General features: G+C 36.4%; 1 protein-coding gene across 1 annotated transcript in view; it reads right to left on the reverse strand.

Annotated features, from left to right (window-relative positions):
- The window catches only part of LOC131070618 (beta-adaptin-like protein B), a 56,808-nt gene that overhangs the window by 14,062 nt on the left and 19,081 nt on the right, over positions 1-23,665 (reverse strand). The window contains exons 2-4 of the mRNA XM_058006194.2: positions 15,455-15,652; positions 9,595-9,708; positions 9,225-9,475 (exon numbers count right to left, since the gene is read on the reverse strand). Of these exons, the coding sequence (XP_057862177.2) occupies positions 9,225-9,475; positions 9,595-9,708; positions 15,455-15,652 (563 nt within the window). The remainder of the gene's footprint in view (positions 1-9,224; positions 9,476-9,594; positions 9,709-15,454; positions 15,653-23,665) is intronic.

Raw genomic sequence — 23,665 nt, forward strand, 5'->3', positions numbered from 1 at the left:
TGTAGGTACTATTATGATGTTAAAATTACTCCAAATTTCTTTGTGTTGATACTGCTATAAAATGGTTAGATTCTACAAGTGTATTGTAACCATTAATTACTTAATAATACATTGAGTTGCTTTAGAATGTGGAATTTTTCTTTAGAAAGGGTTTTCCTTATGTAAATCATTGTGTAATGGTATTTTATCTTTTGTGTTTATTTCCTTGTAACTATATGAGATTAATTTAATTTTTTGCACATACCTCCTCTCCTAAATCAGTGTCGGAAGTGTATTCCATACCTTTGCTTCCTTTCATTCGGTAACAAAGCCTAATCACCTCAAAAGAAGATCTTGTTGCAAGCAAAATGACAATAACAAAGATAAAGATGGAGAAGTTCATAGGAACTAATTTTGAGCTTTCGAAGCTCGAGATTAAGGATATACTCATCGATAGAGATCTATGGATTGCAATATCTAGATCGAAACCAATTGCAATGAAACAAGAAGACTAGGACATATTGGACAAAAAATGAAGGGCCTCATCAGGTTTTGTTTGGCAAATTCGATGTCAAGAGAAATGATATTTCCAAAGTCTATTCAATAGAGGAATTGTTTTCTAATAAAAACTAGGTAGAAATATTTTTCATGGCAAACATATATGAAGATGCTAAATGTACATAAAGAGACTCTGTGTTCTTAAATTTTACATGAAGATGCATTATGTTGGAGTGAAGATGGAGAAGGGGGATCATTGCATGACTTTACTATGTTCTTTGCCAAACGCATAGGATCATTTGGCGATGGCAATCAAGACTACTACCTCTACACTCAAGATGGATGAGGTAGTTGCATCATTACTTTTGGAGGAGATGTGAAGAAAAACTTTTGATTTGGCTAAGAAGGCCCTAGTTGTTTGTGAAAGATCAACAGCAAAAGGCAAGAGGAAGAACTAAAGGGTTGATAAGTCTAGATCAAAATATCATAGGAGATCCAAGTTTCATAGGAGATCTAAATCACCTAAGATGACCAAATCAAGTGTTGGACCTATAGCAAGCTTGGGCATTTCAAAAGAGACTACAAAGATGAGAAAAAGAAAAAATATGATTCAAAAGATGAGTCTGGAAAGTCTTAGAATGATTAAATTAAAATAGTCTTAGAGTGACAATAAAAATAAAATATAATTGCATAGGAAATGGGCCGACCTGAAGTAAAGGGAACTAAATTTGGCCGACCATGAGATAAGAAAAATAAAATAATACTTGTTATTTCCCATTAATTTAAAGAAGGCCAACTTTTGGTGAAGGATCACATCCCTTGAAAGGTATATATAGGAGATAAGGAGGAGTTGTAAAGGGGAGTAAGCAAGGAGAATTAATTTAATAGAGAGCAGATGAACTAAAGCAGAAATAGCAGAAGGCAAATCAGATCAGAAATTAGGATACACATAATCTGCATACAGGAAGAAGGGATCATGAAAAGATTCTGAAATATAAGACAGTCTGATCTGCAAAAGGGCATCAAGCAATCATTTTCAAAAGGAACATCGATTCTCATAAGAGAACAAACACTATCCAGCAATCCAATAGATAGATCGAACCATTGAGCAATAGCACTCATCCAAGAGAGCAGTGATCAGCATCCAAAAAAGGAAACAGCATCCAGTCATTAGTCTAAATTGCAATAGCAGACCGAAGGTATATAATCTGCAATAATCTTATGTTCTACAATTATATTAGTATAAAATAGTGGAATCAATAACTGTTGTGTGATAATGTGAAATGCATATTCTAAATCATTAATCTATCTATAACCCGGCAAGCAATCATGTGGAGGAGAAGAAAATGCAAGAGAGGGGAGCATATACGAGATCAACATCTAAGTAGACCACACCATGATGGATATCCAACGTGCTTGCCACTTGGGGCCAAGAGGGTGAGTGTCCACTATTGGGCTTAGATAGGAGGATTTCTCGGCACCCTATTTTGATTTCCTTTCCAACCTCTACGATGGTTGATTGTTGGAAAAATTACAGTCATAAGAGGATGAATAAGGAGACATGAACAAGGAGGGTAGATTCAAGCACCCCACTAGGTAGGCAACCCCATGCTAGATGCCCAATGTGCTTACTACTTGGGGCCAAGAGGGCGAGTGTCCGCTCTTGGGCTTAGTGTGAGGATTGCTTCGAGCCAACCTATCATGCTCCCTCATTCAACCTATTGTGATTGAATACTAAAAATGAGTATAGATGTAACATGGCTTATCTAATGAATTATGATGATTATACCTATTTGTACTCATATGTGTGATTACTAACCCTAATAGAAATAATTGGATTTATGACATATACAATATTGACTGGTATGATTGCAGGTCTGAAATCAGAATTTATCTTGTTAAAAGGCATTTAATTGGTAAAGTTATAATTATAACTATATTACACTTATTATTTTAATTGAACTTGTGACTTTTAGGGCAAGATTTGAGTATATCCCAAAAGGGGACATTACAATTGGTATCAGAGCCTTAATCCTGCCAGCCTGTGGACTAAACCTACTTGACTAAGAGCATTGCATAGATAGGTGTCATGCCTCTAATCCTCATCTTAATATGTGGAAAAAAATCGTCTTAATTTACAAACTTTGCCCATTTCCCAAATTGGTTATAACTCGAATTCGCATTAAAAATAAAAACATATATAGTTAAGATTTGCAGCTTAAAGTAATACCAGGGTTATGGAGGCTAATTATCTTATATGGTTTGTAACCTTCACATTGCAAACGATTTGGTCAACAAGATTAAAACTGTCATTACTTGAGGACAAGCAATCTTGGGAAGGGCAGACTGTAATGTCCCTGTCAATAAGTGGAATTGCAACCAATTAAATAGGGTCACAGCCACAAAACTCAGGTGAGCAGGGCCGAACTGAAGCAAAGGGTGACAAAATAAAAATAAAATATAATTGCAAAGGAAATGGGCTAACCTAAAGTAAAGGGAACTACATTTGGCCGACCAAGAGATAAGAAAAATAAAATAATAATTGTTATTTGAATAAGGTCCAACTAGATTAAGATATCAATGGTCACCTTTACATAGCACCCATTAATTTAAAGAAGGCCAACATTTGGTGAAGGATCGCATCCCTTCAAAGGTATATATAGGAGATAACGAGGGGTTGAAAAGGGGGGTAAGCAAGGAGAATTAATTTAATTGAGAGCAGATGAACTAAAGCAGAAACAGCAGAAGGTGAATCAGATCAGAAATTAAAATACACATAATCTACATACAGGAAGAAGGGATCATGAGAAGGATCTGAAATATAAGACAGTCTGATCTGCAAAAGGGCATCAAGCAATCATTTTCAAAAGGAACATCAATCCTCATAAGAGAACTGTTGTGAGGTATTCACACATCGCCCCATTGCAAATGGGGACCCACCACTTTTTGCTTTCTAGGTTGTCTTAGAGTCTTTGCTATTAATCTTTGCATTGAAGGAATAGAGTTTCTCAAGAAGCTAGAGAGTCATCATGTCAGGTTGGTCTCCTGAGTGGAGTGAAGTAGGACATCAAGTGTTGCAAAAATGATTTAAGATTGAACAAACTGGGCAAAGTCAGGTGAAAGGACTAAGTCAAGAATCTTTCCTAAGGATGCTTACCTTGCTCCCTCGCTGGAGCGAAATTTGCCCAAGTACCTAGACCTCATACCTTGCTAAGAACATAGACTCCTGTACCTTGCAAAGGTCTTAGAGCGAAATTTCACTAAGGGCATGTCCTTGCCAAGGTCCTAGAGCGAATTTCCTCCATAGGTGTTTTTAAGGGTTGAATTGATGGTGCTTTTATGTGGAAAGATTGGAAAACTTGAACTCAAAACCAACCAAATGAAAGAAGATTTCCAAAGTCATGTCCTTAGAGAAGTTTTAGAGCGAGTTTGGTCCGAAACATGTGCGTACCTTTCGAAGGACACAAAGCGAATTTTCATCATAGGTCATGTCCTTCCTAAGGTCCTAGAGAGAACTTGTTCCATGTCCTTCCTAAGGTCCTGGAGAGAATTTGTTTCATGTCCTTGCTCAGGTCCTAGAGCGAAATTTTGTTTTAGGTATTGTCCTTCTGAAGGTCACAAAGCAAATTTCCTCTATAGATGTTCTTAAGGGCCGAATTGATGATGCTTTCAAATTGATGAGGTAAAAGAGTTTCAAGTCATGTCTTTGTAAAGACCCTAAGGTGAACTGCCAACTGAAATTTGACAGGTCCTCTCCTTAGAAAGGACATAGAGCGAGTTTCTCATACCTTGACCTTGTCCTTCCAAAGGACGATGAGCGAATTATGCTTTGGATCTTGACCTCATCAAGGACATGAGCGAAATTCCATCAAGGACATTGAACGAGCTTCTTCACTTAATCATGCATCTTGCATCAACTTGGAACGAATGAATCTTTTAGACCTCTTTGGAGAGAGCATGAAGCGAATTTTTGACATATGGCATGTCCTTCCAAGGGACAGAGAGCGAATTATGTTTTAAAGCTTGTCCTTACCAAGGTCATAGAGCGAATTCACCTTTTGAAGCTTGTCCTTAGGGAGGTCTTAGAGCAATAAATGCTATATAGGTCATGTCCTTCCAAAGGACATTGGACGAAATCAACTGCTTACTTGCTGATGGTAGAGTGAACTTGAATATGTCATAGAGAAAACTTGATCATTTGGAGCTTGTCCTTAGAATGGTCAAAGAGCGAAATCTACATTATACGTCTTATCCCTGCCAAGGACACAGAGCGAACTGCACTGAGTCTTGTCCTTGTCAAGGACACAAAGCGAATTTATCATATAGGGCATGTCCTTCCAAAGGACATGGAGCGAAACACTTGTCTTGATCGCCCAAAAGACATAAAGTGAATTGATGAGAGCGTACCTTGCAAAGGTCAGCAAGCGAATTTGTCATTATAGGTCTTGTCCTTAGAGAGGACATAGAGCGAACTGCATCATAGGTCCTGTCCTTGAGAAGGACAAAGAGCAAATTGTTATATAGGTCTTGTCCTTGCCAAGGACAGAGAGCAAACCTCAATTATAAGTCTTGTCCTTGCAACTAAAGATGAGCGAACTTCAAAGATTAAGCCCTATGAGAGAATTTCACATTTGAACACACATCAGCAAACTTCAAAAAATCAATACACATCAGCAAACTTCAAGAATTGGGGTATATTAGCGAATTCAAGCACCTAAGATTGAATGTTATGAATGGACTTCACAGCTTGACCTACATTAGCGAACTTCATGATCTAAAGAGGATGGACGAACTTCATGAAACAAGGGACATCAGCGAACTTCAAGATTTGATACACATGAGCAAACCTCATAGATCAAGATGGGTGAGCAAATTCCAACTTGTACTTAAAAGATCAATCAGCCTCTAAGTGAAATTCAAATCTAAAGAACTGAGTCGGCCAGCTTGAAATAATGGTTTGTTATCAAAGCAAGTCAGCCTCACCCTAAAAGGACACATCTCCTCATTAAGACACCTATATAAGGAGACTTGAAGCAATCATTTAGTCACCAATTCAAAGCTATCCTTTCTCCTAGAGTGAACTTGATCAGCAGATCATCAGTCCCCATCAACTCCACTAGCTAATTCAATCAGCAGGGCAAGGAGTCCAATCAATATCAAAAACAAATCTGATTCAGGAAACATATCATCAGCGAATTTGATTACATCCACAGTGAGTTCAGTAAGCATTAACATCAAATCTGATCCACAAGCAGCAATTCCAATCATTGGTGACAGCAAAAGTCACAAAAGAAGAAGTGAATTCATCAAGAAGACAACAAATTTGCTTCAACCAAGGAGTGACCCCTTCTATAGATGCTCTTGTTAAACCTGCAAATCACATGAAATTACATAATTACATCGAACTAGGAGGTTATAATATAAGGGATATCATATGTATTTGATGCTTATTTGTTTTGCAGGAGATGAAGAAAGAAATCAAGGAGATCATATTGAAGGAGGATTGAAACAAGCCGCTCCATGATCAAATTTCAACATCATCAAATTTCAACATCAAGGTTGAAATACAAGGAAGATACACTCGAGGGAATTTCATAAGACAAACATAAGAAGGTGATTATACAAGGAGCACTCACTTAGACAAAGACATGAACCACAACACCAACTCTCACAGCACCAAGGAATCACAGAGAAGGAATGCCAAAGGAGAAAGGTAGTGGTGACATCAAGAGTTCATTATAAGGTACATCAATACTTCAAAACCAAGATCTATACCTTGCACTTCCATCATTGAAAACCTCAGGAGTATAGTTTTAGAAGAAAAGTCAGAAGATCATCATCATCGCGGAAGCTAGATGATGTTGAGTATCAAGAAATATTCCTTCATGGTGATCTATCAAGCCTACAAAGTGCAAGTTAAAGGTGGCATCCTAGTCATCATCCTAGTCACCATTTGCCAATCAGAGAAGATCCACATCGGTGTGCCTTGATTCAGCGAACTTGATTCCTCCATGATGGCACAAACTTCGAGAAACCTACCCTCAATATCTATTGGTCCACAATCATTGAATGTAATTTTCTCATTGGCTAAAGAGAGTTTGTTGTAACAACCCTAATTAAGGTTTCATTGTAAAATCTTGGCCATTGATGGAGATTCAATCCTAGCCATTCATTGTAAATGAGCTCTCTATAAAAGCTCAAATTCTTCATTTGTAAAGGTTAATGGTAAATAGAAAAATAGATAGTTAGTGAATAGAATAGCATAGAATAGAAATTAGATTAGGAGAAGGTAAAGATTGTTGCCAAACCTTGTTGTAAGGAACAATTGATTTCATTGAAATTATGGTGAATCTGATTCGTTACTTAAACAGCTCACATGGTCTTTGCTTCTCAATTTGCTTTCATGTAATTAGATTGAGTGGAGGAATTTGTTGAATGTATTCATGTGGAATCTGCCTAATCCATACCACTAGCCTCTTGCTGCTTGTAAGTGCACCTTGTGTGGTCAACTGGAATGATATGAGCTTGTAAGTGCACCTTGTGTGCCTTGTTTTACACTCATTGCTTATGCATTAACTTGAATGGTGATCAATGTTAGATGGTATCGATTCGAACATCTTTGAAATGTCCTTAGAAGACTGCACTGAGCTTGTGTCAAATTGTTCAGTTTGATGGTAAGACCTTGCCCAGTAGGATTTCAGCTAATCATTCAACTATCTTCTTACATTCTAGGTCTTAAAGTAGACTCTCTCAATCCTTTCCTTTTGCCCTTTTTTTTCAAATCAAGCTAGTTTAGGACAAAGAGCATCACCATATAGCAACATCAGATGATCGAGTTCTAGCAAATCAAGCATTCAAGCATTCGAATGCCAGTCCCCTTGTGATTCCAGCATAATCACATCAAACCAACTAAGCTTATCCACACGTAGTGATCCTACATTCATGAACCTTGGAGTCATCTCAAGTGATCCTTAAGCTAATCTTCAGCATCCGAGAGATTTTGTTCAAGAGAGGATAAGATACTTGAACACATCAACAAGAACAAACAATATTCAGCAATTCAATAGATAGATCAAACCATTGCAATAACACTCATTCAAGAGAGCAGTGATCAGCATCCAAAGAAGGAAACAGTATCCAGTCAGATCAATCTAAATTGCAATAGCAGACTGAAAGTATATAATCTGCAAAAATCTTATGTTCTACAATTGTAGTAGCATGAAATAGTGGAATCAATAAATGTTGTGTGGTAATGTGAAATGCATATTCTAAATCATTAATCTATATATATAACCCGGCAAGCAATCATGTGGATGAATGTCCAATGTGCCTGCCACTTGGGGCCAAGAGGGTGAGTGTCCACTCTTGGGCCTAAATAGGAGGATTTCCGGGCACCCTATTGCGATTTCCTTTCCAACCTCTAAGATGGTTGATTGTTGGATAGGGAGGGCGAATACAAGCACCCCACTAGCTAGACCACCCCATGCTGGATGTCCAATGTGCCTCCCACTTGAGGCCAAGAGGGTGAATGTCTGCTCTTGGGCTTAGTGTTAGTATTGTTTCAGGCCAACCCATCATGCACCCTCATTCAACCTATTGTGATTAAAAATCAGTATCGATGTAACATGGCTTATCTAATGAATTATGATGATTATATCTATTTGTACTCATATGTGTGATTACTAACCCTTTATAAAAATAATTGGATTTATGAATAATATATACAAATACAATATTGTTTAAAAGGCATTTAATTGGTAAAGTTATAATTCTAACTATATTTATATTACACTTCTTATTTTAATTGAACTTGTGACTTTTAGGGCAATATATAAGTATATCCCAAAAAGGGACATTACATGGTTGCAAACAGTCGATTATTGAGCAAGACTTGTATTATCCTTGGTCTTGTTACAAGGTCCCGACATTGATTGGCATCTAAATTTCACCCTTAAAGATGCTTGAGAGATTGCCTCAAGCTTCAAGGTTGCTTAATTAAAATGCTTCCACAAAGGGAACAAGGTGGCAGTTTGTCTTATAAATTTGGGTTTCAAATCAACTGAAATATGATGTCTATCCAATTGGCTACCCAGGAAACATTGGTACAAACCAATTTTGTAAAATCTGACGTATCCAACACAAAGATTTAGCCTTTTAGCGATATAGAGTTAAAATGTGCAAAACAAATGATCAGCAAAATGCACAATGACTAAACAATGCTTTAAATCCGCAATCAATTCTTAACTGAGCCAGCGAAGACATTGAAAGCCTGAATAACCCAGTGGTAGATTCTCCTACAGAATAGCCAGGAGTTTCATCCATTATATGAGTAGAAAAGCCAGACCTGAACCAACCTAATTTAAGTGGACCGAGTGAAAGCCACACATAATCTTAAACTGCTATAGAGACTGGCCCATTGTTTCCTTAGGCTACAGATGAGATGGATTAAAAACTGGTAGTATCTCCACTCTTGTCCCTGATGCTACCGTTGTCTTTTCCTTTGGTGAAAATATACTCAATTACATTTACGAACAGTGTTCTCTTTTGACAACATGTTCAGTATGTTACAAATGTCAGGAAGATTCTCGATATGATAAAATGTTAAGAGATTAGGATTCATATATTCTACAACAGTGATGCTGACTTCAGATCTTTCCGTAGAATGGTATGTTGCTTTTCTTTATTTTACAGAAGCACTTCCAGAAAACTATTCTATCAAAGAAACCAGGTATGATAAAGAAACTTACTCAGTACACTCATTGAGAGCTGCCAAGAGTTTAAAAAGTGTGTGACTTGTAATTTCAAATATCATTCTGCTACTGTGTTCTTGGATCTCTGCCAGTGCTGCCACAGCATTTGCTACAACCATGGGATTGCTATCAGAAATCAAATCCTTGAGAGTCTCTAGGAAACCTCTATCTTCAACCAGTTCAGCATTTATATCGTAAAGCTTAGCAACACATATGGCTGCCGTCTTTCGCACATAGGGATCATCATCCTAAATGTTGAAAATGGAAACTACTAAATCAACTTACACAAACATTAAATAAACAAAACAAATAAAGTCAGTAGATGCATAAAACTGCTAGAAAGATTTTCACCAGAATTGGACGCTACCTTGAGGCACCTTTGAAGAGGATCACATAAATATTCTGTGATTTTGTCAACTCTAATACAACCCATTGTCCGTACAGCTAGGGCACGAATCAAGGGATTAGGATCTTGGGAATCCTGCACAACCATAGGAATTATTTCAAATGCCATTACATCACAAATCTGATAGTTATAAACAGCTAAGTATGCCGAGACCATACTAGATACTTTGCCCGTGAACATGCATATTCAGTGTGAATAGCACATTAATCAGCCAAAAAAAGGCGTATCTGAAGTAAACTAAAAGTTTGTAGATTACAAGATTATAGGCTTTATGTGCTATTATTTAGGTGAGAATGCCCTATATAAGATTCAAACCATACTTCCTTATTAAAGGCCTTATTGTGGAAAAGAATAAAGAGATACTTGAGATCCAATAATCAATCTCATAATATGTTATTGATGAAAGCCTTGTCACAAGAAATGTTAAAATTTTATGAGCACAAGTCAATCCTGGTCAAATGAACTTGTAGGTGAGAATAACCAATTGTTCCTTTGACATGAATGGCTCAATGCTTTCACCTAAACTTCCCAGAACATCCTGTTGTTTGATGTTTGATAATTTTCAAGTTTTGAAATTACTATACAAGAAATGGATAACTTTTTCTAAATACAAAATGACCTACTGATCCCTAATCAACTAATCTATAAGGGATTACAATTCACCAACCAGATCTTCGCAAATGAAGAGAAGTTAAAAATTGTGTCTCTATACTTTCTGAACTTTGTTAGTGAAAGATACTAAATACAGAAATCATGGAATAGACATCTAAAATTCTTATTTTTATGCAGATGGAAGACTAAATAAAAGTGACAAAACATTAAATAGAGATTTTAGTACATTCACCCATCAGATATATATTAACATGGTGAAACCGTCGAGTTAGAACAATCCACCTAGACAATTGGCAACTGCTTTTATTCCTTCTCTAACACTTTATGATAGAGATAGAGAGATACTAATTTCAATTTGGAAAAATTACATTAATTCCTCATTCACACAAAAAGCAGCGCACTCATATGTTAGTGCCTAACTTGTATACCACACAATATGGCATTTGAGGGTTATTAAAATTTTCATTTTCATTTAATTATTTGATTTGTTACTGGAAGGTAAACCATTCTTGTCATATAAACTTTCTCTCTTCCTTTTTAAATTTGGCCAAATTTTCCAACCCTTCTGTTCGCTTTCACTTAATTTTCCATAGGACATGTCCATTTTAAGTCAAACCATACTTGCACATTTTTCCCTTCAAAGTCTTCAACTTTGGTACCTGTTTCTTCTTCAGGGGTAATGGAGTACATTGCCCCTTGATCCATACCTGAAATATACCAAGATCAACTCTGCTAACTCTACCCACAATAGACACACATTTGTATCCTTTTCTTTAATGATCCATTTCAGAACATATCTAACTAAAGCTTAGACTCTTTGTCCCAAAAAGATTAATTGTTTAACACATGATAGTTTTCCAATCACCTGCTCCAATGAAAACAATAGCCTTTTACAACAGCAGCCAATCAAACATGTCTGTAAGTATTCCAACTCAGCAGATCATGTCCATTGTTCTTTTCTTTGCAGTATAATGTTTTCAACCATTTCTTCCTGAGAAACAGAGCTAAGTCTTCCATTGAAGTCAATAAATGCTTTGTTCTGTCATCATCCAACATGCATGGGAAGAAAACCCAACTTTAAGGCATCAGGTTGGATTTCTGCAATATACAAAATGGTCTATACTAAATTGGTTTATGCTTTTTATTTTTTTCTGGAAATGTACTTTTGCTTGCATATGACTAAACTAATCCCAACTTGGAAATCATTGATTATGCACTGCTTGATGTTGGCCAACTCTGTCTTTGTACTTTAGTAAGACTTCAGGAGATGCTAGTGCATATTCTGAATAACTATTTTATCCTGTCTAAACTTCACAAACACATTCAACAAGATCTATTATAAGGTGATACTTAAAAAATGGCATCCAATAGGGTCTGCAATAAGAATCCTAGGCAGGTCTCAAGTGGAGTTAAATTGATTCAGCTGTAAAGCCCTCTGTTGTACAAATAAAATCAAAGGTTTGGGGAAACTTCAGATTGGATCCCCTAAACAACCACATCAGTCTGATTCAACACTTTGCTCTTTCCATCACATTGTGGATAGAAGGTGGTAAATCACTGCAACTTAGTTTCCATCCTACTCCACGAAGCTTTCAAAGATTTACTAAAGCATCAAAAAACCCATTCCAACACCATGAATCTTTACAAACCAACAAAGGTGAAAAATTCTGTGTCTATTACCCAGATATAGTCCCCCTACAAGCTATTGACTCACAATCTTGCCAGAACAATCCACAATCAAAAACATATAATCACAAGTTTAACTAGTGTTTGAAATTCACCCCTAGAATATATGAATATGTTCTCCCAAAGCCAACTGGTTACTGGTGTGGGTGTATGCAAGCCAAACTTTCTAATTACTTGGGTTGTTGTTACTGCACAATGCATATCCTAATATTAATCTGGCTCCACCATGCATCTTTGGCCAATACTGATATCTGTAGATATTTGTAGGTTTCTTTCCTGAGTTGATTCCAATTGTATCCTGGCAATATGCAAATATGAAATTCGTACAATAATGCTCCTGTTTTAAATAGGTTCTGTTGTTTAAAAATGGATGGAACTTATTTCTGCAGTGCAAAGTACACATCTTTGAATTCCAGATCTTCTAGATATTGTAGTGTGTACTCATTATAGTTTGAAGGTGTCAGATGCGTAATAGTAGTTCTTGCAGAAATCTTTGTCATTAAGAGTCTGGACAATATATCACCCTTGTTCCATTCATATATTAATTAGTATTTGAATTTGCAATAAAAACCAGTCCACCTTAAACAGCAATGTTATAATCCTTGTTTTGTTCCATAAGAAATAAAAACATTCAGTAGTAGCCCCACCAAACATATTATGTATATAGGCACTCTAATTTGGGATTCATGACCCAGCAAATCTTTTCAGGCAATGGGTCCACAGATCCACCCTTTAGATAGTAGGCTACAATCAACCAACATTCAATTCAATTGCTGGTTTCATCATATTTGCTTGATAGTATATGTTAGGTTTGTAAGAAGCAAAAGCCCCACATGCATAAGGCGAACAAGACATGAAATAAAAATTGTTATTAAAATAGACCCCCAGGCCTTAAAATATCATTATGCTTTGGATGTGACTTTTGCACGAGTCTTCAATACTGATGAGCCAGAATCAACGTCAATGCTGAATTGGATGTTCAGAAAGCAAAGTCCACATTCACTTGGTTATTTAGAAAAATAGGCCTGAGTTGAAATCTATGCCTTCTGAAGAAACCTCTCACTCATTCTATGTACAATTAAAATCCATTTTTGAGTGATGTTATAGTTATGTTCATTTTCAGTAATCACATTGTTTACTTTTTAACCAGAATTTGAGATAAAATAAAACTAGAAGTTCACTGCAGATTTTTCTTATTTTGAGACTCAGATTTTCCTATTTCTCAGTTTTCGTTCCCACAATTCATATTTTTTGGGTTTTGCAGTTCAGATGTCCAATCAAGGCAGTATACAGAAATAGAATCCATACATACAGCACTTTTAGTAATTTCGGATTTCAGTGCTCAGTTCAGATTTTTAGTACTAAATATGAGGTTTAAAACAATTATTCAAGACCATTAGAGCATGTTTTCTTTCAGTAGTCACATAGTTTGTTCTTTAACCAAAATTTGACATAAAATGAAACTAGAAGTTCACCGCAGATTTTTCCTTATTCCCATATTTATTTTTTCCTGTTTTTCAGATTTCCTTCCAATGACTCATTTTTTATGTTTTGCAGTTTCAGATGTCCAAAATCTCAGAAATATAGTATGTACAGAATCCACACATACGGCACTTTCAGTCATTTCAGATTTCTGTGCTCAATTCAAATTTTTGGTATCAAATACAAGGTTTATAGACCAATTATTCAAAACCTTTGGGATGTGTTTTGACATGTGTGCATATTCTGCTATTTAATGTGAATCACATGTATGTAAATAATATCTACACATCCAGCTCACTTGCTTGCCTTCCTTTCTTTAATGTTCTCAAGCTCTTAAATCTTTCAAATGCATTCAAGCATTAAAAAATTTGAGCATCTATTTCTACAACGCTACATTCAGTCTCATAATAGACAAGCCCACAACAATTTACATTAGCTATGCAAATACTGCAATGGAATTATAAGCAAGCTATTCTGTTACTGGGAATTTACATTCCTAGACTAGGATGTACAATGTAATAAAAGGGAACGAACACGATTTGCTAAAAAACCTTACAACGAATTCAGATTACAGCTTTATCTAGAAGAGGACATGCTGAAGCTAGTTAAGATGCAGTGCGCAAAGATATTATTATGTTCTGAACTTATTATTTTGTGTAAAACAAATTTTGAACCTTGTTTATCCCATTTCTGATGTATAATCAAATTCACTTAGATCTTCAAAAATATGATGCAACCTGGTCCCATAGAAGGATAAGAAAGAATCTATGCCATTAAACAATCAAATGGTAAAGACAGGCTCTTATTGTGGCCTAGAAATCATACATAGAGAGAGAGAGAGAGAGTAAGACAGATAGGAAAGGCAAGAAAGAATCAGAGACAACATTGAAAGGTCACTAGCAGACAAGAAATGAAAATGAGGCTTCACTAATATTCAATGAAATCTGATCTGTATAGATTCATAATTTTATACTTTGCCATTATATGTTTCAAATAAGACTGAATATCCAGTTTACTATAAATAAGTAACTGAGTACTTAGATGCAATTCTTCCATTCTGATGGAATATTTAGAGGGGGGGCAGTAGAAAGGTTTGGTACTGCCACACACTGAACTTGATAAAGAGTGCATGGCCAATGCTTAAGGAAAGATGAGAGAGACTTAAAGCACCAAAAAATTGGTTAGGTGAAAGGCTGGAAGCAGGAGAAGCTTGGTGTTTCTGTGAATGGGAACTTAAATTATGAGGAATACATATGGTAAGTTCAAAGAATCAACATGACCCAAACAGCTCTTTCCAAATGGCAAGATCAAGAATGTGCAAACCAAAAACTTTAATTGCATATACAAGCTCAGAAGTTAGAGCTAACGTTGTTGACAATAGAAGACAAATGCATGAAGCATCCACCTAAGAACCACTCGACAGATGACAATTCCTCACATTTTCACCTGCTAAATTGAAAAGTTTAGAAACAAGGTAAACAAAACAAGTAAACCTCTCGACATGTGATATTCAATTCATACATTTAATAAATAATACACAAATCCATAACAATAAAGACAAGAAAACTCTCCTATTGCAAATAAGATCTATACCTGTCTTCTATAACAAAAATCAAGATAATTTCCTTAAAAAGTAGACACGAGTGTAACTAAGGGCTATACCTGTTTTCTTTCATTATCCTGTCTACAAGCTCTAGAAACAGATGCAGGCAAAGATAAAGATAAGTTGATAACTTTGCACAGAGAACAGGGACCCTTTTTTCACAATGTGCTCCATTTGTCATTTAATGTTTCCAAGATGATTCAATGTTTTGCAGAATATGGTTTTTCAGATTACATAGCCCATTTGTCTTAATTCTTACACCAAGTAGCTATTCCAGATTACATACATCTCAAAATAAATAACTAAATGCTTCAGATAATTTAACAGTAAGCACCCGTTCCCCTCATTAGATGAACTTCAATGGTACTCGTCGTTGGGGTGAAAGGGACAAAAGTAGACATTGATAGAAACTTGAGAAACAAAAATAGGAAGACTTACCTTGACAAATGTGTTCACTGCAAGTATGGCAAGGTCAGGCTGACTCTTTGCATAGTTAATAAGATATAGATAAACAAGCTTTTTCAACTCCAAATTCTCTGTTTGCATGCAGTTCACAACATCTGTGAATAATGATGAAACATCTTTACCAACAGTCATGGCAGCTATGACTTTCTTTACCGCATCTTTTTTCTTATCCTGCATGTGACAGAAAGGGAAGAAATGTCATATTAAACATCAAACCTTGTGAGTTAATCTGTAAAGAAGATATTTTTATGCACTCAAAAAGAAGAAAAACAACCATATTTAAATGTGTTAGCTATGTGTTAACTTGTGTAACAACTTTCCACAGAATTTACGATAATGAGCAAACAGAACAGACCACAACAAACTCAGTGTGAAATCCATCTTTAAAGTTTTAAAATACAGATAAAGCCTACATCTGTCCCCCTAGTTATAAAAATATATATACATTGTGCTACCTCCAGCGATGTAAACTCTATAGATGAAAATCTATTTTCAACTCAGAAATTGCTCCTTTCCAATATGGTTGAAAAATGTCATGTCCTTGTGCTTTTCCAAAGGATATCATTGTAAAAAAACGTCAAAATTGTTTAAATAACACAAGCAAGGTAACCAGCTTCTGAAAGCATTCTAATTATGACTAGAACTAAAGATTCAATTGTCATTTGCTGGCATGCTCCTCCCCATTGCCACAAATACCCCTCTTTGCAGGGGAGATGCTGGGTAACCTAGACCAGATCATATCCCAAATCAGCAATTGGCAATATTTGAGCGAGAATCTTTTTTCTCACAACTGTCCATAAATCAATCATATGATACCTGAAAAACTCAAAGTTTGGAGTTGACATCATTTTAGAAATATTAGAAGCTCACATATAACCGCTCAGAACATGAGCAGAACTACTAGACTGGATGAGATGAGAGTATATGTCATTATATACAGTTAAGGGATTGATTTGCCAATAAAAGGAAAAAATAAAATATGCAAATTTGTGTGTTGAATGAAAGACCACAGAATGAACAACAGGAACCACACCTCATGGATATAGGAGTTGAGAAAATACAACACCATAGAAGCATGAAGAACATGCAAACTCTGTCGAAGAATAACTGCTGATCTGAAGAACATCCACTGAACTAGAACATGACCAGGTAGAGAAGACTGTAATCTGCATGAGTGCCCTCAAATGACACTACTCGAATCAGGAGGCAAACAAGGCAAAACAACTGAAATTGAAGATACAGATGGCATGAGAAACCAAAGCCTGAAGAGCTGATCAATCGAACCACGGAAGCATTAGAACCAACAGGATAAACCTCCCCATAATGCGGAAGTGGGAGAGGGACAAGAACACTGAAAAGGATAGCCAAAAAACCAACTGTATGACGAAGAACCAAGAACATCAAAGGTGCTGAGACACATCATCATGAGGCAAATGTCGTGGAAGGAACACTCACTTGACAAAGGAAGATGGCAAACAAAGGCAAACATCAACCCCCTCATGGCACTTGATCAACAGTGCATGTACAACAAGACACAAGATATGCAAGATTCCAAGTAAACAATGCATGATGGCACTTTATCTCAGTGCGTTTGCATAATTACAAGCTACAATGATAAGAAGACTGGAAATAGAAACGAGAATCAAAACAGAGACACCCTACTCAGAAAAGAGATCCCAGGACCTGAAACAACCACGATATCCACCAGAGTGCTGAAAAGCAAAAAACTGAATAAAATATGCATGGAGCAGAATCTGGAAAAAAAACTCATATTTCTGGAAAGTACACAGCACAAGCTTTCCAAAAATATAAATTTTTTGAAAAACGGAGTTCGGATGCTCATTCTACGTCTCCCGGAGTGCAAAAAAGATACCTCACTTTGACTGTAAAAAAACATAGTCAAACAGCAAAATTGGAAAAAATTACCAACACCATGAGGTCGGCCTCGGAACCAGCTTTCCGACGCCTATTCGTTTTCGAAAAAACGACTCCGTATGCCCAAGATAGGGCCAAAAAATCAAACCCCCCCTGAAAAAGCCAAAAAAGGGGGTCTGGTTGCTTGTTGGTGGTCCGGTGGCTAGTGGGTGGCGCACCGGTGGCGGCCGGGCGGAGCTCCGGTGGCTAGGCGGCGGCCCGGTGGCGGCTCGGTGGCAAAGTGGTGGCCGGCCGGAAAAAAAGGGCCGAGGAGCCAGAGCGGGGACCGAGGACTGAGCGGCGGGGGCCAGGGCGGAGCACGGCCGGGGAGAGGAGCTGCGGCCGGCGACCGACGGCCGGAGGAGCATGCAGCGGCCGGCGAGGAGAAGCGGCGACCGGCGGGAGCGTACAGCGGGGACCGGAAAAGAACGCTAGAAAGGGCCGCCGGCGGGGGCCGCAGAGGCCGGACTGACAGGTCTGACAGGCCTGTCAATCCGGTACCCTGCGGTACCCCCAAACCCCAAAAAAAATCTTTTCCAAAAAAATTTTTTTTTAACACCTTTTTTTTTTTTCGCTTTTTCTTTTTTAATTTTTTTTAAAAGCAAATTTCGGCCTGCATGCCGTAAAAAGGCAAACTTTTTATTTTTTTGAATTTTTTTTCTCGATCTGCATGCCAAGGCCGTACGGCCTGGATCTGAGAAAAAAATTGCTCCTAGAGGCTCAGGAACCAAAATAGGTCGAATTTTATATGACCATAAGGGTTTTCGGGCCTTCTGAGCATGATGGTGAGGTCCGTTTAGGCCCAAAGTGCTCAGGAAAAAAGCTCAAACCCTAGGTACATAAAAAATTCCTGAAACCCTAGATCTGCTTCCAAAGCAAAAAATTCTCAAAACAAAAACAGGCAGCTGCAGATCTGAAGCTCTGATACCATATAGGAGTTGAGAAAATACAACACCACAGGAGCCTGAAGATCTTCTGCAAGCCGAATAACCTGTTACAAGGAGAAGCAATGAAGCAAAATCTGAAGAACATACAAAACACAGAGAATATGCTCAAAAAGAGAGAGCTCAATATTCACAAAAATATGTAATGTGATTCTTACAATGAAAAGAAAGAACTCAACCTTTAATAGGTCAAGAAACCCTAAAAAGGGAAAACCTAGGTTTGCACATAATAATTAATTAAAATAATTAATTATATGCACCTAAAGTTAGCTTAAGTGTAAAAGAGATAAAAGGAACTTAAATAATTAAACAAATAATGTTTAATTAATCAAGTAAATACCCGAATACTCCAACAATGGACTGGTGATAATAATTTCTCTAAGTAGTACTTTAGACATATTAATCTGGTCAGTCTACAAACCAAAAAGAGAGAAGACACAGAAGTCCATAAGCCAAACCATTGAAAATTCAATAGACACTATCAAGACTCCACCATGTACAATATCCAACTCAAAATCATCAATGTTGGATCCAACCTGGCAGTGACTGACTGACAGGTAAATCCTCAGAAGCAGTTAAAGACATAGATGCAAAAGCCCATGAAGAAGCTCCCATAACTGATACTTGACAATCAATTTAAATTGATACAGTCACAACTAGTCCAGTTTCTCTCACTTACCAAAGAGCAAGTAAAATGAGTAAAAAGCATTATATACTGCAGTTTAAAACATAAGTGCAATAATGTCTATCTTAATGTTGGCCCCATTAGGCGCATTCACACTAGTGCACGCCTGATGTCTCCCAATGAACAACTACTAGTTGTGATTCGTGAACATGACAATCTAAATCAGATGCTCCAAGGCCTACTTTTTGTTCTCGACAATTTATGAGAGAGTTGTACCATAACCAGTGGCCAGGTCCAGATTCTTGTCATTTTTTATAATAGATAGTGAAAGCCTAATAGGAAAAAGGAAGCCCCTTGTTGAGCATCAAAAGTTAATAACCATCCAAAATGCTTGATACTTATCATCACATACAAACAGGACTTTCCAAAGAAATGATTTTTATAATCGAGTACAAAACTGGTGTAATGTAAAATACATTTCCTAACAAAAAGGACTAATAAAATCAAATTTAAGACTGCATAGGCAAACAAATTCTGGTCAAGTACAAGTGTAAGTGAAAAAGATACTGAGTAAAACCAACAATGACAATGATCTCCACACCACTATAATCTTTTATCTCCAAGTTAATTTTAAATACATATAACCTTGGATGCATTAGACTCAAGAGGTTCCTGCTTTATCAAAACTGTAGTTACCAAGATTTTACTTGCTTGATGTACTTTGCTGCAAACCTTTTGGAAAAATCACAATTTAAAATTAATTTTTTGCTTGCAAAATAAGACTGCCATCACTAGGAGAACAACTGGCTTCTTATCTGCATCCACTTGACCTCCAAAACTAGCTCACATGGGCTTCAGCAAATTCATAGGGGTGCAAAATATATGACAAAACACGCAAGTGTTGGATTTGCTGCTTTGCCTATAGGCTATATTCACCTGGCTGATAATTTTATGTATCTCAAGAACATTGGCATCTGCAACCGACCCTAGAATTTCCAACATATGATCTCCCTCTCAAACATCATTAAACCAAATCTCTATGTTCACTGTTTACCACAATCACAATGCAATTATACTGATACATCAGAACTATTGCTGAATTTTATATTACATTTATCAAGTGAATTTTATCAAACATACACTCTTATCATTTTGTGAATGTTTACAGAGTGGTAGTGTTCCAGAGAATAATTGATTGTTTTGAACAGTTGTTATAGAGAATGGATAAATTATGTGATATATGAAGTCGTGTCAGCAAGTTACATAATATATATCATATATTATTCAAGATTTAAAAATATGAGAATAATATATAATATAGCACTCTTTTTCTCACCAACTCCTTGATATTGCACATTGTTTTATGGTAAATGAAAATTTAAATTTTTTATGGGACCATTGGAGAGGCCTGAATTTCTGCTTCTAAACTTTAACAGTACTTGTATTAGTTGTGACCATAAAAACACAACAGTGGATTATATACAATTTTCAAGTTGTGTTCCAAATCAAAAGGGATGCTCTCAGAACCTTGATTTCATAGTCAAGAGCAAAGGAAACATTAAAACACAGGTGCATAATTGTTTAATCATTCAATATTAGCTCACTCAATCAACAGACAATGAAGGCTAATAGAGTTTATCAGCAAATGGCAATATACCAAAGGTGAAAATCAATTCATTTACAAAAGGGATGCATGATACATGAAATCAAAGTGAGCCAGCATTTCTATATTATACATAGGGCTGGACAAAACAGAAAGACCACTAGGTCAATAGAATAGGCAGGACAAAAGAGAAAGTGTTGATTTTTATACTTTCAGATTAATGTAAAACTCAGAAATCAGAATTTAGTTTCTAATTAGATGTTTGTTGTAGAATTTAGAGATTAGGCATAACATAGAAATGAACAAATAAGAACAAAACACAATTACCCTGGGAAAACCTCCTAGGAGGAAAAACCCAGCCAGAAAAGATCCTCAAATCTGATTATGGATTAGATTCAATATTCTGATTACAATACTTATCTCAAGTACTTGTAGAGGTCTGAGATGTTTACTCTTAGGGCTGATGAAAACTTCAACAAGTCTGCACTTTCATGAGCACTAGATCTGCCCCTTTAGCACACCAACCAGCAATCAGGTTCATACACTAGATCTGCACTTTTAGTGCATCTTAAGTCTGCTTTTATGCTTGAAACTGATCTGTAACAACAGCACCTTGAAACTGGAGCAGTTCGCACTCCTTTATGATGGTATGTACTTGATATTAGCACCTTCAACGGCAGGTATAACTCGCATGCATTCCTTCTTCTGACTTCGCATTAGGCAGATATAAATTTTGCATGAATTGATATATTGTGTCATCTTTGAATGAGGTGAAGATGACTTTATTTATATGTGGTGCAAGATCTAGGAATGTCGGCTTTTAATAAATTAATAACCTTTAATTTATTTATGTCTCTTTTACCGAAATGCTTTATAGAGTCGGCCCTATTCATTGGAGCACATTACCTTGAATGTAGCGTGGGGTTTTAGAGGTGCCGTGAGAGAGGGCCCAGCCCTATACGTTGAAGAAGGAGCTAGCCCTTTGGGCAGATTCCAATGTTGCCCAAGGCAATTGGAATCCGCCATTCCTACCTAATTATAATCAACAGAAAGAAGGGGAGGTTTTATTCTTCTCAAAGAGAAAAGCCGAGGAAAAGAGATGGTAATCTGCAAAATTTCTAGCTCACTAAAACACTCAAAAGGAAAATTTGAAATTGTATATTTGCATGAGGAGAGCATAAAGCCCATTGTACCCATACGAAAAATTCTGTATGGTGTCAAATTTTCAATTCAAATGTTAGCCATTTTTAGCTGGGCCATCAGTCAAATCTTTGTCTATCATACATTGAATGTAATACTTTCAGGTTCAATCCATGTCTTTGTATGACCGATCAAAGGAACATTCCAACATCAGACAAGGAAATCATTAGAGCTTGGATGCAAGAGAAGCCAAAGTGCACTCCATATGTGTTTCTTCCCAGAAACAATAAAGTCAACAAAGAATGATCATTTTGCTCAAAAGCAAACATTTTAATCATTTTTGTCCAAAAAGTTTGTCAAAACAAAAGTTGTCCAAAGTGTCCCCAGGTACATATTTTAATTTTCTGCAGATAAAAGGTTCAAATACCAAAAAAAAAAGCCAAAAGACCTAGAAGTGCATGCCTAAACCCCATTTGGCCAATATCCAAAAAATGCCATGCCAAAATGTGAACAAAATGATCCCAAGTGCATGTCATGACAGATTTTATCTCAAGAATTTGGAATATGAAAAAGTGCCCCAGATACTGAAAAGCACACATTATAATCCTTCTTCCCACAAATTTAGACGACAAAAGGGGTCAAGACATCCAAAGCATCCACCTACCAGAGATCTCAGCAAAGTATAAATGCAAAAAACAATCATCAAACAGTATAACAGCACACACCCAACAAGGTTTTGGCCAAACTTTGAATACTTCAAAAGAAAAGAAAAAGAAAAAAAGAAATATATTAATGTCTATAGATGAACAAAAGTATGTCAATGAGACTTACCAGTTTACAGTAGAAAGTTTTTAGACTTGAATTCTAAAGAAGTCCACAAAGGGGAAGAACCAAAAACATAGAAATATTAAAATACAATACAGCTAAAACGTGCACTCGGTTGTAACTAAAAAGAAGATCAAAACAATAAAAAGATGATCGAAATGCAAAAAAGGGCACGCAGTTATAACTGAAAGGCAGTTTTTCAAAGAAAAATGGGGAAAAACAGCTTCCACACTTAAAGCAAGGGCCCAACATCCTTGTGGCATGATTTTGCAAAATACAAAAGCATAAGGGTGTATCACCTCCATAGAGGTATTTGAATGAAAGAACTGTCATTATTCACTTCATGCTTCAGTGACAAAGGACAAGCAGATACATCAGGACTTAAAATGTCATCAGCAAGTTTCCGGCCATCCAAGATTCAGCAGGTTTTCAGATGATTTTTTTTGCAGGCTTTCAAAGGTCACACCTTTATGTGGCATTCATTTACAGCAGCTTTGGTAAGTTTCTATTCATCGGACATAATAAATAGCAAATTTTCAGAAAAATTTTGGACAGTTTCAACAGGTTTTTAAAAGTGCTTTATGAAAAATAAATTGAATGAATGATTCAATAATCGGATAATCTATTCAACAATATACAAGCGTATATAAAGAGATTACAAGGACGACGTTCTAAATTAAGAACAAGTCGTTTAAAGTGAACTACTAAAAAGCTAAACGCTAAATAAAGCTTAAAAGCTAAATGCTAAATAAAGCTTAAAAGCTAATTAACTAAAAAGCTAAATGACCATTTAACAAGGAACTAAATATAGGTGACTAAAATATAATTAAATATTCTAATACCCTCCCTTAATGGTCATTCTATCTACTAACTACCCTATAGAAGACACTGCAGGTCTTTTGATCACAAATGAAAAAAACACTCTGCTACAATGGAGACCCTCCCTGGATCTGAAAAGTGTTAATGACCAAGAATACCAAAATCCATCCAACCTGATGTTGGGTAACCAAACTGAAACCTGAAACCATGATTTTGAGGAAAAATCGGCAAACCCTCCAAAACTGAAGATACAAATCATCATTTTTGTGAAAAAATATGGTAAAAGCCCTCAAAACGATTTTTGTGGAAAAAAT

Source organism: Cryptomeria japonica, chromosome 1 (assembly GCF_030272615.1).
Source record: "Cryptomeria japonica chromosome 1, Sugi_1.0, whole genome shotgun sequence".
Classification (NCBI taxonomy): domain Eukaryota; kingdom Viridiplantae; phylum Streptophyta; class Pinopsida; order Cupressales; family Cupressaceae; genus Cryptomeria; species Cryptomeria japonica.